The following is a 14,576-nucleotide window of genomic DNA, read 5'->3' as shown; positions in this document are numbered from 1 at the left end:
TTTCATGAAAGAGAGTAAATGCTTCATTAAATTACACGCCTTATTAAAATAGCCATCAACATCTGTAAATAAGCTTTCTGACATGATATTATACAACATAAATGATTTTTCACTATCACAAAAATACCTAAAGTACCTACCATTTTAAGTAGGCTAGAATTTAAAATGTTAGGTTCTTAATACTGTCTGTATGAGGAGATAAAATGCTGTCTGTATGAGGAGATAATAAACTGATTCAAGAGCTGCATAGTCTCAGATTTCCTGAAAACATTTCTGTGTGTTTTAGAGAAATGGAGCACTTGAGTTTCTCTCAAATCACAAATGATAGAGCACTGTGCTTGTTGCTGAAGAAGGACAGAACAAAAAGATATCTCTGTGCCCCTAGATATTAAAATGAAAACATACCACTAATGGAGGGTGGATCAGGGTTCACGGCAGCCTGAAATTTTTTGCCACTTCCCACAAGGCAACTTCTGCTGTCACGTGCAATGATACAGTGCCCTTGTGATGTTGATGAGATAGCATGAGTGTTTCTGACAGCTATGTACTGAACAGAATGCGGGAAATGAACCATAATTTATAACTAGTCTTATATTCAAGTTCCCATAGCATATGATGAATGGATTCACTGCAATTTGGACTCTTTTACTAGATGTTTGTAATTTTTGGAGTTCTCTCTTCTTCAAGCCACAATCTAGTCATTCCCTTATGCATGTGTATTACTTTTAAGGATGAATTTCTGTACATCTGCATTCAGAAAAGTACTTACAATTTGTCCCTAACTCTAAGATGAGTAATAACTGTGGAAAGCCAGCAATCAAATAATGTTTCATCTTACAGCAACCAGGAATGAGCTTAAACATCATGTAACGCTTGTCAGCCTTCTTGGCTCTCAGTAAAGAAAACCAAATATTTTCCTTTTTCTATTCCCTCACCACATATTTTAACTTGAACATGCCTTTCCTTCTGTCCTTTTTGCCCACAAGACAGAACCTGGTAAAACAACTGTCAGTAGCTCTGTTCAGGGCAGAGCAATGTCTCTGCTTCAGTAACTGCAGTGCAGACTTCAAATTATGACACAAAAATGTTTTAGAACCATAAGATGAAAAATATCTATTTTTTATTGGCTGTTTACATGGTTGCTATACTTAATATTACACTATAATGTTTGCTTTCAGCCACTGTTCAGCTGTATACATATATTTTGACCTTGATGACAGAAAAAATTCTCAAAAAGCCTAGTCATAAATTAATATTGAAAAGGTGTTGGTGACTTTTTCTTTTTTTTTTTTATTTCAAACTCTACAGCCACCTATGCTGTAAATATATTTGTTGGACAACCATTTCAGCAGTGCTGCAATGTGCAAGTACTTGCAAATTTGAGACAGAAGTAAGATGACAAGAGCTGCCATGGAGATTGTAAAATATTTATTAATACAATAATAGTACTTTCTCTTGGATCATATTTATAATTTAAATTGTATACCACAAAGGTACCTTCGTCCTTTAAAGAAGATCAGAAAATTTCAGTTTAGATACATGCTGTATATTCCTAAATAGCTTAATTTACTTCGTATGTAGGCAACATAATTTGATCTTTAAATTTAAAAAGACATTTCTTCTTATATTCCCGAATAATGCATTTGGGTATATTCACTTTTGTTGGTAGAATAGTGTTCACAGACAGCTGAACTTCAAGTTTTTTATAAAACTGGCCTTAGTTATAGAATTTGAAAAGAATGGAGAGAATATATCTTTCCATATTTGAATCTTCAGAGAGTTTGATACAATTTTCAAGTGCCAGTGAAAAAAAAAAAAAAAGCTCCTAAATGAAATGTATGTTAGAGCCATTTTGAAAGTCTGAAATTTGTAGTTGCTGTTCTACATCTACCACAGACTCACTATGTAATTTTGTGCAGGTGATTTGGGGCTAGTTTCTTCCATTCTTACCTGTGAAATACCTTAAGGGGTGCTTAATATTTTTCAATTTCTATTCTTTACAATTAGGTTTATAATTCTTAACATTGGTCTGTACATAGCATTGATGATGAGATTGGAGGAGACCATGCAGCAACTGAACTCTCTCTGCTTTTGATCTTTTATTTGTCTTTCAATACTGTACTGCTGATGGGTAGAGGAGGTGAACATAATCTACTTTCAGACCTTCACAAAATCTTCACTATCCTACACTGTAAGCCTGTTCTGAAACTTTATGTGTACAAAGACCTTGGAGAAAAAAATATCTGTAAAGGACTAGGCTTTCTTTGACTAAGCTAAATTCTTATTGCAGTGTGGACGTGCTATGGCTCACTGTAGGCTCTTGTCATTTGTCCAGGATGTTATGATGTGGAATACCAATAGCAAAGTTACAAAACCATGACAGCTCTCCACTGTAGCACAGCTCAGGCACATTTATATGACATAGAGATGTGAATTATTGGCCTATAGCAAGCCTGCAGATAAATGCAGAACCTCAGTTCCTTGTACCTGTGATTTGATCAAGTACTCAGTCTCTATTAAGCAGCGGAAATTGCTTTTAAGCTATTTCTTGAAATGGGGAAATGAAAGATGCTCATAAACTGCTTCTAGGAAGAGCAGCACTAAGTTTGAGGTAGCATGGATGAGCCTACCAGACTGGTTTGAGTACATCTGGATTTGTTATTTTTCGCGTTCTTTGTTAATCATGATCTCGTTATGAGTGACTTTGTCTTAAATTTTAATGCTCTATCTGAACTGCAGATGAGTTTCAGCTTGAATGAGGAGGGGATAGCAGCAGTAGAATAAGCATAGTTGTTTATCTATTTTTTTTTTTTGTCAATTTCTCCTTCACTTTAATGTTTTTCTTTTAAAATGACCTGCTAGTTAGTATGCAAGGACATTTACTGTGTATCATGGCATCAGCAAGACAGTTATGAAAAACAGCTAGATTAAATTGTCAATTTAGAGACCAGATTGCAATCAGAATTTGATTTTGTGTCACTTTTTTTTTTTTTTTTTTTTTTTTTTTTTTTTAAGAACAGACTGGTGGTAACCTTCAGGAGTTGTAACAGCAGCATGTGCTTGGATCAAAAAAGAGACTTGAGCTCTGTTCTTAAATAACAGGCAAGTTCAGCTCTTGTTTACACGCATGAGACTTTTACTGACAATGATGAGCTTAGAGCTGTATATACTACTCACGCAGAATACATAATCAAGAGTGGAAACTAATAATTCTGAGACACCAGCTTTTAAAAAGACAGGATTTAGATGTGTTTGTGATTACGGTGATATTTTAAACAATTCTCATAATAAAGTGCTCTGCATGTGTGAGTACTGCTTACTGACTGAAAGGTAGATCACAAACGTGTATGTGGGATCTCACACCTGGCAGAAAACCATTTTGTTGTCTCCTATCTGCAGCCCTGTTTGGGCATGCTTCATTAGCTCCACCTGTGCAGGAGAAGTAGAGGAAAGAGTCCTGAGACAAATCTGGATCTTGGGGTAAAGTCTGTATTGATCTGTAGGTTGTAAAACTCTTTCTCCTGTAGTCTGTGAAAATTCAGAACAGAAGCAACAATCAAAGGAAGAAAAGCTTATTTTTACAAAATAGGATTTTAAAATCTTTCATTGTAATCCTAGACGGGCTTTGTTCTGACTGACTGCTAGGATCAGATTTACGCCAACTTTGGGGGAGTCCCAGTGGGGCAAAATTGTTGCTTAACCTGGTAGATAGCTTCCAGTAATGGATAGTTTATATAAAATGGGAATGTTTGGATCATTAAATCTTAACTTGGATTTTTTTTGCTAAGGAGCCACGTCCAGGCTCCATTAACATTTCATCTTATAAGCTTCTGTAATTAGTTTCCTGTGAAATTCTTACTTTGCCATAGTCCTTTCTTTGTCCTTTCAAAACAAAATTGTTAAAGAATTTAAACAATGGACTATAGATAATTTGTTTGAAATCAAGGAACAGCTTTACACCTTCATGTCCAAGAGAGGCAAAAGACCTGAAATACTGCAGGACATAGATGTGCCACCTGTTCCTCGGTGTCCTCTATACTCAAGGAATTGTGTACAAGAATCTTGGTGTGACTGTCTAAAGGCAAATAAACAAGATTTAACATGCATTGTGACTTTAGAAATTGGAATAATGATAAAAACTTTCAGAAAACTAACATGAACTTTATTTAGTAGTAATGTTATTTTTTAGCTTCTGGGAACAGCGTTTCTTTTTGTCATGTAATCTGGAATATTTCAACCATGTAATCCTATGTGGCAGATAAATACATTTCATATATATATATATTTTCACCTTAAAAATATTTAATAAAACATTCTTTTATTTGCTGACTGATCCGATTTGTTCCTCATCTGCTCTTTATGTTCATAGTTTAGACTTCAGCAGTTTTTTTATCTAGAAAGGATATTTGAACTATACTATCATTTGTGAATTGGCAATAATGGGAAGACTTTCTGGATAGGTACTGGCTATTCGACAGGAATAAAGTTTCCTTACCCTATGGTTACATAGAATTCTTAAATCTAAAGGAAAATAAGCCAGACCTCTACTGTTTCTACACTGTAAAGTGGACACTGAGCCCCAGGGTTTTTTTTTTTTTTTTCGTTTTTTTTTTTTTTGAAGAAATGCAATCACCTGAAAAAAAAATTTTCCCTCAGTGAGATATCTGTTGTCCCAGAGAGACATCCAGAGACATCCAGTGAAACACATCTTTAACAACCTGGAGTTTAAGACTGCTACACATAGTCTTTTAGGAATCAATGGAATAAAACCTCAGAAAAATGCATTCTCACACTTAAGTGTGAATTTCGTAGAATCATAGAATTGTTGGAGTTGGGACACTTAAAGGCTCTCTGCTCCAACTTCCCTGCACTGAACAGGGATACCCACAGCTAGATCTGATTGCTCAGAGCCCCATCCAGCCTGGATTTGAATGTCTCCAGAAAAGGAGTTTCTACCACCTCTATGGGCAACCTGTGCCAGTGCCTCATTAGTCTTACTGCAAAAAACTTCTTTATGTGCATTCAAAATTGCCCCTCCTTTAGTTTGAAACCATTTCCCCTTGTCCTGTCACAACAGATCCTGCTAAAGAAGCTGGAGAAGATGGCTGCCCATGGTTTGGATGGGCGTATGCTCCGTTGGCTGAAACACTGGCTGGACGGCCAGGCCCAAAGAATTGTGGTCAGTGGAGTTAAATCCAGTTGGCAGCCAGTCACGAGTGGCATCCCCCAGGGCTCGGTACTGGAGCCGCTTCTATTTAACATCTTCATGAGGGGATTGAGTGCACCCTCAATAAGTTTGCAGACAACACCTAGCTGGGAGGGAGTGTTGATCTGCCTGAGGGGAGGAAGGCACTACAGAGGGACCTGGACAGACTGGATCGATGGGCCATTGTAAACTGCATGAGTTTCAATAGGGCCAAATGTTGGGTCCTGCATTTTGGTCACAACAACCCCAGATAACCCTACAGGCTGGGGGAGGAGTGGCTTGAAAGCTGTCTGATGGAAAGGGACCTTGATGTACTGATGGACAGCCGGATGAATATGAGCCAGCAGTGTGCCCAGGTAGCCAAGAAGGCCAATGGCATCCTGGCTTGTATCAGGAATGGTGTGGTGAGCAGGACTAGGGAAGTCATCTTGCCCCTGTACTTGGCATTGATGAGGCCCCACCTCGAGTACCGTGTTCAGTTTTGGGCACCTCAGTACAGAAAGGACATGGAGGTGCTGGAGCAGGTCCAAAGAAGGGCAACAAGGCTTGTGAAGGGCTTAGAGAATGTGCTCTATGAGGAGAGACTGAAGGAACTGGGGCTGTTTAGCCTGGGGAAAAGGAGGCCGAGGGAAGACCTTATTGCTCTCTTCCAGTATCTGAGAGGTGATTGCAGCAAGAGCAGGGTTGGTCTCTTCTCACTGGTGCCGGGTGGCAGGATGAAGGGAAGTGGCCTCTAGTTGCACCAGGAAAGGTTTAGATTGGACATCAGGAAAAACTTTGTTACAGAAGGGGTTATTAAGCACTGGAATAGGCTCCCCGGTGGTTGAGTCACCATCCCTGGATGTTTTTAACAACTGTCTGGATGTGGTGCTCAGAGACATGATTTAGTGGAGGGTTGCTAGTTAGGGTAGTATAATTAGGTCATGGTTGGACTTGATGATCTTTAAGGTCTTTTCCAAACTGAGTGATTCTATGAAAGAGTCTGTTCCCTTCCTTCCTATAGCCCCCCTTTAGGTAGTAGAGGCTAGAGGAAGTAGAGGTAGAAAGGCTGCTCTCAGGTCTCCCTGGGGCCTTCTCTTCTCCATGCTGCACAGCCCCAGCTCTCTCATTCTGTTCTCACAGGAGAAGTGTTCCATCCCTGGAATCATTTCTGTGGCTTGCCTCTAGACACCCTCCAACAGGTCCACATCTCTCCTGTACTTAGGATTCCCCATCCAGAAACAGTACGCCAGGTGTGGTCACACAGTCCAGTGTAGAGGGGCAAAATATACCTCTCTCGACCTAATTTGTAAATAAATACAGGAATGAAAGAAAATATTATCAGACTTAGTGTAAACTATGGAGAGTAAACGCTGTTTTTCCTTCCTGAATCTTTAGATAGTCCTGTTGTCTGTCCCTCTGTCTCAGTGCCTGAATAAAGACACAAGTGATTCCCAGTTATGTCCATAAATTTATTTTATGGACCAATATATATTTGCAGATTCTGCATCCAAATTGGAAAGTTGATCTTATTTCAAAAACTCTTTGCTAGCAAGCGGTTGCACTAATCACTAATGAAATATATTCAAAAATCCAAATTGCACAATACTTACATTAAAATAAGGAAAATGTAAAACTATCTTTTAACCTGAAGATATCCATCTTGTAAGAAATCAACTTTAACGGGGTTTTCTCTTAATCAGAGATGGCTCAAACTGAAAATTGGCTCAGACTGTACCCCTTCTGCTTGTTTTTGTAGCCAAGCAAATAAATGACCATTGAGTTTGCTCCAGAGAAGCTTGCAAACACACATTTTAACAGGCAAAACACTGATTTTAAACTTGAGACACAGTAAAATAGTGACAGTTCCTTATATCAGCAAAAGAAAAGAATCATCCACAATCTCTGGATTTATGATGCTTATAAGTGGACTGGTGAACTGATGGCGTTCAAGATGTTCTATTGTAAATTGCCATTCTTTCAAAGACAGGCATTTTCTGGTGTTCTGCAAATAATCTTGATGATTTTAGCTTGGCCATTAAGCTCATTAGCTCCTGCAGTAATTGTGGGCTGACATCCTCTGAGGTCTGTAGAGGTAGCAAGCAGACAGGAAAGAGGATTTATATAATCCCTTGAAAAAAAACACTTTTACCCTTCATACCCAAAATCCAATGCCATGGAATTTTGCTCCCAGCTCCCACTTGGAAGTTCAGGTACACAAGAGATTTGAGAAGCCTGAATGGCAGTGAAGACACTAAAGAACAAACTCTGGGCAGCCTGTTCCAGTAATACTCTGTCACCTTCACAGTAAAGAAGTTCTTCCTCGTGTTTGTATGGAACTTTCTGTGTTCCAGTTTGTGCCCATTGCCCCTTGTTCTGTCTCTGCACGCCACCAAAAAGAGCCTGGCCCCATCCTCTTGTCTCCCCCACTGTAGGTATTTATAGACAGGGATGAGATCACCTGTGAGTCTTCTCTGGGCTGAAAAGTCCCAAGTCTCTCAGCCTTTCCTCATAAGGGAGATGCTCCAGGCCCCTACTCAGCCTTGTGGCCCTCTGCTGGACCCTCTCTAAAAGATCCCTGTCTTTGGATCCACCTTCTTGCCCTTTGTGAAGACCAGAGTGATGCTGCCACTCCTGCAGTCTTTAGACACCTCTGCCATTCTCCAAGACCTTCCAAAGATGACAGAGAGCAGCTTGCCACTCACTTCTGCCGCCTCCCTCAGTACTCATGGGTGAAAGGCTGTATGCAGGTCACCTGCCATTCTTGCCTGACTTCTATCTCTTAGGAATTCACCAATCCTGAGCTTGGAAATGATGCTTAAATGTCAACCAGCACTTGTGAGACCCCTTTCCTTCCAACGCTATGTCTGCTAACGTGAAATGCAAAACTGGCCTCTAAAGCTGAATCTTCCTGGCAAAATGTTTGTAAACATTTTATTTTCTTTGTGGATTGTTAGCAGATCTAAATCTGCCAAAGTATGAGGTCTGCTACAAAAGTAAAGCCTCCATTTTTATTATATTGTCCCACAACACCAGAAGTAGATGCTGGTGGTACAGACATAGAAGTTGAACCTTCCCACCACTATTCTGTTACATTTCATTGTCACACGACAGATGCCTGCACAGGAGCAGTCTGACAAAACGGCATCTGGGGTGACACTGCAAATGAAGCAAAGGTGTGTCAATGAATTCCTCGATGAGGACAAAATGGCAACCACAGAAATTCATCAACACTTGCTGAGTGTATATGGAGATCAAACAGCGGATGTGAGCACAGTGAGGTGGCGGATGGTGCATTTCAGCAATGACTCCATCACATCAGCTGTGAAAGAGTGGGTCACCTCCACTGACACAGATTTTTACAAGCACGGGTTGTATTTTTTTTTTACAAGATTTTTTACAGGCTCTTGTTCATCACTGGTGAAAGTGCACAGCTTCCAGGGTTTTGTAACGTTACCCTCGAACAACTGCAGAATGATGAAAAACAAAATATCTGGAAAAGATATGCGGGTCACTTTGGCAATTCTAGAGAGACACAGATCACTGTAACGTGCGGGGGCCTGGCCCATGGATAACAACGCGATTCAGCACCCTGGAGTGCAAGTGTCTGGATCTGACCATAACGTGACAGGCCCCACAATTGCTCCAGCCCCTGTGGCAGGCCCTGCAGTTAGTCCAAGCCCTGCGATGGGGCTCAGCTGCGTCCCGCACTCCGCTCCTGACGTGGCTCTCCACAGACTGCAGCCTCAGTCCTTCAGGCCATGCCCTCCTACTCCAGTGTGGGCTCCTCCACAGAGCGCGGCACATCCAAGCTCTACACGGGGCCTGGAGAGCTGCAACACAAAGACAGGACTGAGGTGCGGACCGGCAAGCTTGGGCCGGGTGTACTTGGCCAGGCTGGGCACTGAGACGAGGGCAGGGGCCGCTCCGTGCCGGATGCGGCCATTTCCAGCTGGTTCAACGGCCCGAGCACAGCCGGGGGTGAGCCCCTCAGCGACAGCGATGGCGCCGCTGAAAAAGGTCCGGTGGCGGCCATGGAGATGCCCGAGGGAAGCGGGAAGAGGGGAGCACAGCGCCGGGGCTTTGTGATGCGGGCCTGCATCGTGCCCAAAGGCCATTGTGACGCAGGGCTGCGTTGAGGGGCCAGCGTCCCCTCGAGAGAGTGCCGCTCACTCTCAGGAGAGCGGCTCCGTGAGGAGGCAGCAGCTCCCCTGGGTGCCTGCGACTGTGCCTCTGTGCGAGGACGCGGAGATGAGCGCGAAGCGGGAGAAGAAAGACTATCCCCAGCCCGACACAGGGCTGCCACGCGTGCAGGACCGCCGGCAGGTGCGGGCTGGGGAGGGAGGCGGAGGGAGGGCGCGGCAGCGGGGTGAGGCGGTGCGCCCTGAGCGCCTCTGACCGGGGGACGCCCTGGGGTACTGCTGACTGCCGTGACGAACGAGGCCCGGGCGGGCCCGGCCGCTCCGCTGCCACAGGCAGAGAGCAGCCGGTTCGGGCTCGGCCGGGCCGCCGGCGGCCTTTGAAGTCGCCGTCGCGGGGGACGCCGGTGGCGACTTCGCCACCTTCATCCCACGCCTCCTTCTCCCCACAGGTGGGCCGCACGACGCCGCGAGCGGTGCCGTCGGATAGCCGGAGCCCGGGCTCGTCCCTCCGCGGCGTCCGTCTGCCGCCGCTGCCCGGCCCGGAGACCTCGCGGGCCTCGGGGAGCCGCCGCGCACAGGTACAGAGCCCGAGGGAGACGGGGCCGAATGTCTTCCCCCGTTGCGTGGCGACCGCTCTCTGCCGGTTCGGCTGTGGGGGGCGGGGCGGCAGCCGCCCGCGGGCTGAGCGCTGCCCTCGGTGCTCCGTGGAGCGTGAGCGGGAAGGACCGCGCTCACTTGTTGTTTCTCTTCGGCTTCTCTTGCAGGCGGGCGGGAGACAGCCTCAGCCACCCTTGCTGCCTCGCTCAAGGCAGGCAGCAATGCCGGCCGCTGCACCCTGGCGTGCGGCAGTATCTTCTAATGCCCCCAAGCTGCTGCCCTCTCTGCAAGCAGCAGCCTCTTTCGCACCTTCTCCAAGAGGAAGAGCACATGCTGTGGGTGTTAGTGGCAGGAGACTCCCAGAGATTGCCCCAAGACGTCAGGGAACCTTGCATGTCCAGGACAGAACAGCAAGAGCTGAGAGCCGGGGTCCAGCTCTGGAAGTCTCCTCAACTATTCTTGTGCCTTCGCATGCCAGACCCAGGCAAAACTTCGTGGTGTCCCTGAGCTGTGCTGCAGCTGGAAGCCCACGAGTTGGAGTGCAGCTGACCGTACCAGGGTGCCACGCACCCACCAACAGCCTGAGAACACCAGCCAGAATGGCTGCCAAGGCTGGTAAGATCCACACAGCTCAGGAGGGCACCAGAGACACTCGTGCGGCTGCTACACCATGTTCCAGATCAGCTCAGAAGGGCCCAGAAGGGCAGGCAGGCAGCAAAGAGCGAGACAAGGAGCATCTGCCCACATTAGTGCCTGAAGATCCAGGCAACTTAGATTCTTCCAAGGCTGCACACTCTCCAGAGGAGGCCAATAATACAGTGCTCTTCCCAAGAGTGTGTGAGGGGGGAGAAAGGGAAGTAACTGCTACCACCGTGCCTGAAGTCTCCAAACAAGCTCTGGGAGCAGCACTGAGACTGCAGGATCCCGAAGGGATCAACCGGGAGGTCTATGGGTGTTCTCCAGTACACCCAGCAATCCAGAGAATTTCTGATGAGGCGAGGAAGGAGCAGATATTGTCCAGCTGGAACATCTCCTGGCCAAACAACGTGAGCATGCTCAGGCTGCTAAGACCCCAAGCAGCGTGTGTCAGTGCCAGTGCTACTGACACAGCTCAGGGCATGCTGGACATCTGCACCACGACATCGAGGGTGGAGGGCCCCTTTCCTGCCCCGGGAGAGTTCCAAAACTGGGATGTGGCAGTGCAGGATAATCAGCAAGATTTGGAAGAGATTGCTGAGACAGAAACTGCAGGACAGTCATCTGGTGACCTGCAGAGTGCACGTCTTGCCTTGTCTGCTGTGGCAGAACAAGTTCATTCAGCTTCTCTTCTGGGCGCAGGTCCTGAGCCTGCAGGATACCTTGGGCGTTTGCCCGCATTAGTTCCTGAGGACACAGAAAACTCAGGCTGTTCCATGGCAGCGCACTCTCTGGAGGTGGCCAGTGAAGCACCCTTCTTCCTGTCATTGTGCGAGGGAGAAGAAAAAGAAGAACCAGCTATGGCCATGCCTGAGTCCTCCGGGCAAGCTCTGGGAGAACCATCAAGACTGCAAGATCCCAGAGAGATCTACTGGAAGGCCTATGGATGTCCTCCAGTTCACCCAGCAATCCGCAGAATCCGTGATGAGGCAAGGAGGGAGCAGATGTTGAGGATGCAGAGGAACATCTCTGAGCCATACAGTGTGAGCTTGCCCAGGCTTCTCGTGCCCCAAGCAGCACATGACAGTGCCAGTGCTGCCAACACTACTTGGGGCATGCCGGCCATCTGTGCCACGACATCGAGGGTGGACGCCACAAGACGCCACTTTCCTGCATCTTGTGACTCCCAAAATCGGGATATTAGAATTAAACATGCACAGGAAGAGACCACCGACAACGCTGCCAGTGATGCCAGCACTGCAGTGATGGCTGAGAGCATGCCCACCCCCTCCTGTTTTTGCCCTGATATCGTGGAGGGTGTGGAAGAAGAATGGGAAGATAATTGCGAGGAAGATGCTGCTGAGGCAGCCAGTGTGCCACCAAGCATTTCTGGTTCCTCATCTGGTGAGGTGAAGACCACGCCTTCAGCTTCCCCTGTGGCTGCAGAACCCAGACCCGAGGGACATTCATCTGCATGCAAAGGAGCAGAAACTACAGGCAATCAGCACAAGGTGAGGAAAGTCCACGTGGTCAGCAGCAGGTGTGAAATCAGAGCACAGGCAGGAGCTTTGCTGGAGTGTGCACTGTGGGGAGATGCCCGGTGCTGTCTCCTTTCCAGCCAGTTCCATGCACAAGTGCGGACATCCACTCCGTAACACCTGACTTGCCTTCAAGTGAGGGGCATGTCTGACTTGCCAGGAGGGAGGTATCCCTCTATCCTGGGACCCTGGAACCTGGAGTGTTGCTGGCCAGGAGCCTACAGGGCTGTGGTTTTGCTGTCCCCACACAGGTTTCTGCAGAGGGCAGAGGAGATGCACAGAGCTCCGGCTGCTTCAGAGATGCACCAGAGGATGGCCCTGGTATGTTACCAAGTGGAGACCCATCCCAGGGAGGGGCCTGCCGAGGCTGGCCAGCCCACCAAGTGGCACAGAGGCTGGCGGCATTCCGTGCCCTGCAATAGCCAGGCCACTCCTCCTAAGGAAAATCCCTGGTGGTGGGTGGCAGGCAGGCCTTGCCTACAGCTCTCTGTCTCCCACAGGTACCGCTGCTGCACCACACGCAGCAGCTCGCCACCAGGTGCCGACTGTCATCAGGAATGCACTTCGGGCTCTGAGCAGGATTTTCACCTGCAGCTGCATCAGGGGACAGCGAGAGGAGAGGCACGAGGCTGCAAACACCAGGCAGCTCCCCAGAGATGTCTGATTCCATCCTGTCCATTGGGAATTCTGATTAAATTGTCTTAACTCTCCTGGCTAAGTGCTGTCTGATCTGAGCGCTCGTGCGTGTTTGGACTCTGAGTGCAGCTACTGGGGTCAGAGCACAGGGTGGAGGATCCCTGTGTCAGTGGAGCCAGCAAGTGCAGAGAGTGTGGGCGTGCAAGGCCAGTGAAGAGTGAGCCGGCTGAGCCAGTGTGTGTGTGTGTGTGAGATCCCCTGCGGTGAAGTGGCTGAGAAAGACTATCCCCAGCCCGACACAGGGCTGCCACGCGTGCAGGACCGCCGGCAGGTGCGGGCTGGGGAGGGAGGCGGAGGGAGGGCGCGGCAGCGGGGTGAGGCGGTGACTAGAAAGTCACTGGAAGCTATTTAAAAAAAAAAAAATCTTTTTTAAAATTTATCTTACAATCATCAGGAAAGTTAATTGCCAATTAACTTTATGGGAAGGAATTAGAGTGGTAGTAATCATTTAAAAAATACACTTTGTATTTATGCTCTTGTTTGAGCAGAAGTAATATTGCTTCCCTGCGTTTTAAACTTCAATCTTGCCCCTAGTTACAAGATTTTGTATTAACCAAAATGAACTGCTGCTCTGTAAAGCTGTATTTTGTTAAAAGTCAGAACATATTTTCTCTTATTTATTAGTGTTCATAATAAAATCATACTAGAAATAGCACACAAGTGAACCTTCTATCTTCAAAATCACTGAAAGATAATATGACATTTACTACCTGTGGTACATAATTAGACTTGCATTCACTTCTGCAGTCATTTATTTCGGTTATAGAATGTGATGATTTTTGAGACATGTTTGCTTTTTACTAAAAGAAGGAAAATTGTGTGCTGAACTTTTTCTCTCTGTTGTCAGTTCCTCACAGGGTGTTATTTCAGATGAAGTACTGAAATGTGCAAAAACAACTCCTTATTCTGTTTATGAAATACATAATTATCTATTGAAATATTTGTGGTTTTTTAAAAAAATATTTTATCATTGCAATTGAAATTATTTATGATATTTCATTATTACTCCATGGCACAATTTTTAACTATAACATAATTGCTCTATTAAGCCATCTGTAATTAATGCATAATATTAAAGATTATCAAAATTGAGCTCTTCAAAATCATTCTTCCACATTTCAGGATAGCATTTAGAATGTGCTGTAAACATCTCGTAATGTGAAAGAATGACTTAAAATGCTTTTTTCTTGGAGGAGAGGGTCTTACAGTTCCCCTAAACTGGAAAAAAAAAAAAAAAAAAAAAAAACCAAACCAAGGAGTCCTTCTTCAATTTATTGACAAGATCTCTCTTAAATTCTTTGGTAATGAAGAATGCAGTCTCTTCTGAGTCATTTTTTTTTAATCCTGAACCTTGATGCCGTCAGCTGTACAAGAATCAAATTTTGCTGTATTTCAGGAAAAAAAAAAAAGTTTTAGCCTTTCAATTTCATCTATTTCATATACATCTTAATGAAAACTCTGCTAGAATGAGTTTCAGACAGCATTTGAGATGAACTCTGTCAAGCTGTGCAGAAGGCTTTAAATGTAGTGTTAGAGACAAGGAATCAACTGTGAAGTTTGTGATCTCAAAGTAAAATGCATGACACCAGCTGAAAAACGAGAAGCAGAGGTTTACTTGGTGTGCTCCACATTAGTCTACTGCTACTTTTAGTGTTTAAATTTTAGCAAACAAAGTGAATTTGAATATAAGAGTGATGAAGTGGGGGACAGTGGCAATGGCAAAGAGTCCCTGCTCAATGATGCAGGCACACCTGCTCAGCAATTCCCCTACCTCCTGAGCTG

The 14,576-nt window shown here is 45.4% G+C and overlaps 1 protein-coding gene across 1 annotated transcript; it reads left to right on the top strand.

The window, feature by feature from the left end:
* The first annotated feature begins 10,031 nt into the window (after positions 1–10,031).
* On the top strand, positions 10,032–13,878 carry LOC121111391. Its single transcript, XM_040704889.2, has 3 exons — positions 10,032–12,071; positions 12,350–12,419; positions 12,599–13,878. Exons 1-3 carry the CDS (start codon positions 10,146–10,148, stop codon positions 12,760–12,762), a joined length of 2,160 nt encoding a protein of 719 aa, XP_040560823.1. The 5' UTR covers positions 10,032–10,145; the 3' UTR covers positions 12,763–13,878.
* Positions 13,879–14,576: the final 698 nt, after the last annotated feature.

Source organism: Gallus gallus, chromosome 8 (assembly GCF_016699485.2).
Source record: "Gallus gallus isolate bGalGal1 chromosome 8, bGalGal1.mat.broiler.GRCg7b, whole genome shotgun sequence".
Lineage (NCBI taxonomy): Eukaryota > Metazoa > Chordata > Aves > Galliformes > Phasianidae > Gallus > Gallus gallus.
The sequence above is the reverse complement of the archived record's forward strand: the minus strand, read 5'-3'. Positions and strand labels throughout refer to the sequence as shown.